Consider the following 1244-nt stretch of genomic DNA (forward strand, 5'->3'; position numbering starts at 1 on the left):
GAGGGGCAGAGGGATGAGCAAGCTCGAAAGTCACGGGGCAATAACTGGCACGTTGTGGGGTGGGGAGGCTGGTCTGCCTTTCTGACAGGGCAACCGGTTCGTCCCAGTTTGCCTGAAAGTCCTGTGTCCTGGGAAACCCCTCAGTCCTGGGCACACCAGGACGGTTGGTCACCCCAGCCCTTTAATCACCTCTGCGGGTAGAGTGGTCAGTGCCCAGTACCCAGGGACAGAACCCCTAAGGTTCAAGGTTGAGAGTAAAAGGTCCAGGAATTCAATGCTGTGAGGTCAAGGGGCTGGGTCAGAGAGCACAGGGCAGCCCACCTGGTGATCATTTCCTTCTCCTTGTTGGAGGCGTGGCCACCACTGCCCAGCACTTTGGCAGGTGTGGACAGGAAATACAGGCAGTGGTTGGTGAAGTACTGCTTGATCAGAGGGAGCAGGATCTGGGGGTGGAGTGGGGAAGAGAAGAGGGAGACTGGGTAAAGGATGATGAGAGCCCATCCAGTCTCCAGCCCCCTCCAGCTTCTGAGCCCACCTCTGACCTTGGCAAAGAATTTAATCTCTTGTTCATGCGGGGACTTTTCCACTCGTCCACTGCTGACCACAGCGTCTGGTGGGGGAGGGCAAATAGGGGTCACTGTGGGTTCAAGGCTAGGGAACTCAGGGTATTCTGATGAGGCAGTTAGGATATGATGGGAAATAAACTCTTGACATGAAATCACCTCTGTTATCTTTGAAATAAACCTCTCTCTCCTACCTTTCTTTGGCTCCCCTAACTCCTTGATCAAACCCTTCCTGAGGCTGCAAATGGGAAAGAGGACAAACTGGGGTGGGGTAAGGCCACGGACCACCCCGCTCCTCACCTATCACAAGGCCTTTTCTTCCTGACCACCAATACCCAGAACCGAGTAAATTTGGAATAAAAGACCGATGAACCAAATGAAGCAAGAAGTTGATATCGTTCAAGTTAAAATAGAAATCAATTTCAAACATAATAATGGTGATAGTAATAATTAATACTATTAAAACAATAATGCCGACTTCAATTATTAGACACTTGCTATGTCGCTGGCACTGTGAGAAAGTCCTTGCACCATCTCCTCCCACCTTGGAGGTCTGTATACAGTAAGTCCTCACTTAACATCCTCGTCAGGTTCTGAGAAACCGTGACTCTAAGCAAAACGGTGTATGAGGAAACCAGTTTGACCATAGGCTAATTGATATAAAGAAGGGTTGAGTTCCTA

The 1244-nt window shown here is 49.8% G+C and overlaps 1 protein-coding gene across 1 annotated transcript in view; it reads right to left on the bottom strand.

The window, feature by feature from the left end:
- Positions 1 to 1244, bottom strand: part of RYR1 (ryanodine receptor 1) — a 110487-nt gene that overhangs the window by 53584 nt on the left and 55659 nt on the right. The window contains exons 52-53 of the mRNA XM_011372340.2: positions 543 to 637; positions 322 to 443 (exon numbers count right to left, since the gene is read on the bottom strand). Of these exons, the coding sequence (XP_011370642.1) occupies positions 322 to 443; positions 543 to 637 (217 nt within the window). The remainder of the gene's footprint in view (positions 1 to 321; positions 444 to 542; positions 638 to 1244) is intronic.

This window comes from Pteropus vampyrus, unplaced genomic scaffold (genome assembly GCF_000151845.1).
Source record: "Pteropus vampyrus isolate Shadow unplaced genomic scaffold, Pvam_2.0 Scaffold203, whole genome shotgun sequence".
Classification (NCBI taxonomy): Eukaryota; Metazoa; Chordata; class Mammalia; order Chiroptera; family Pteropodidae; genus Pteropus; species Pteropus vampyrus.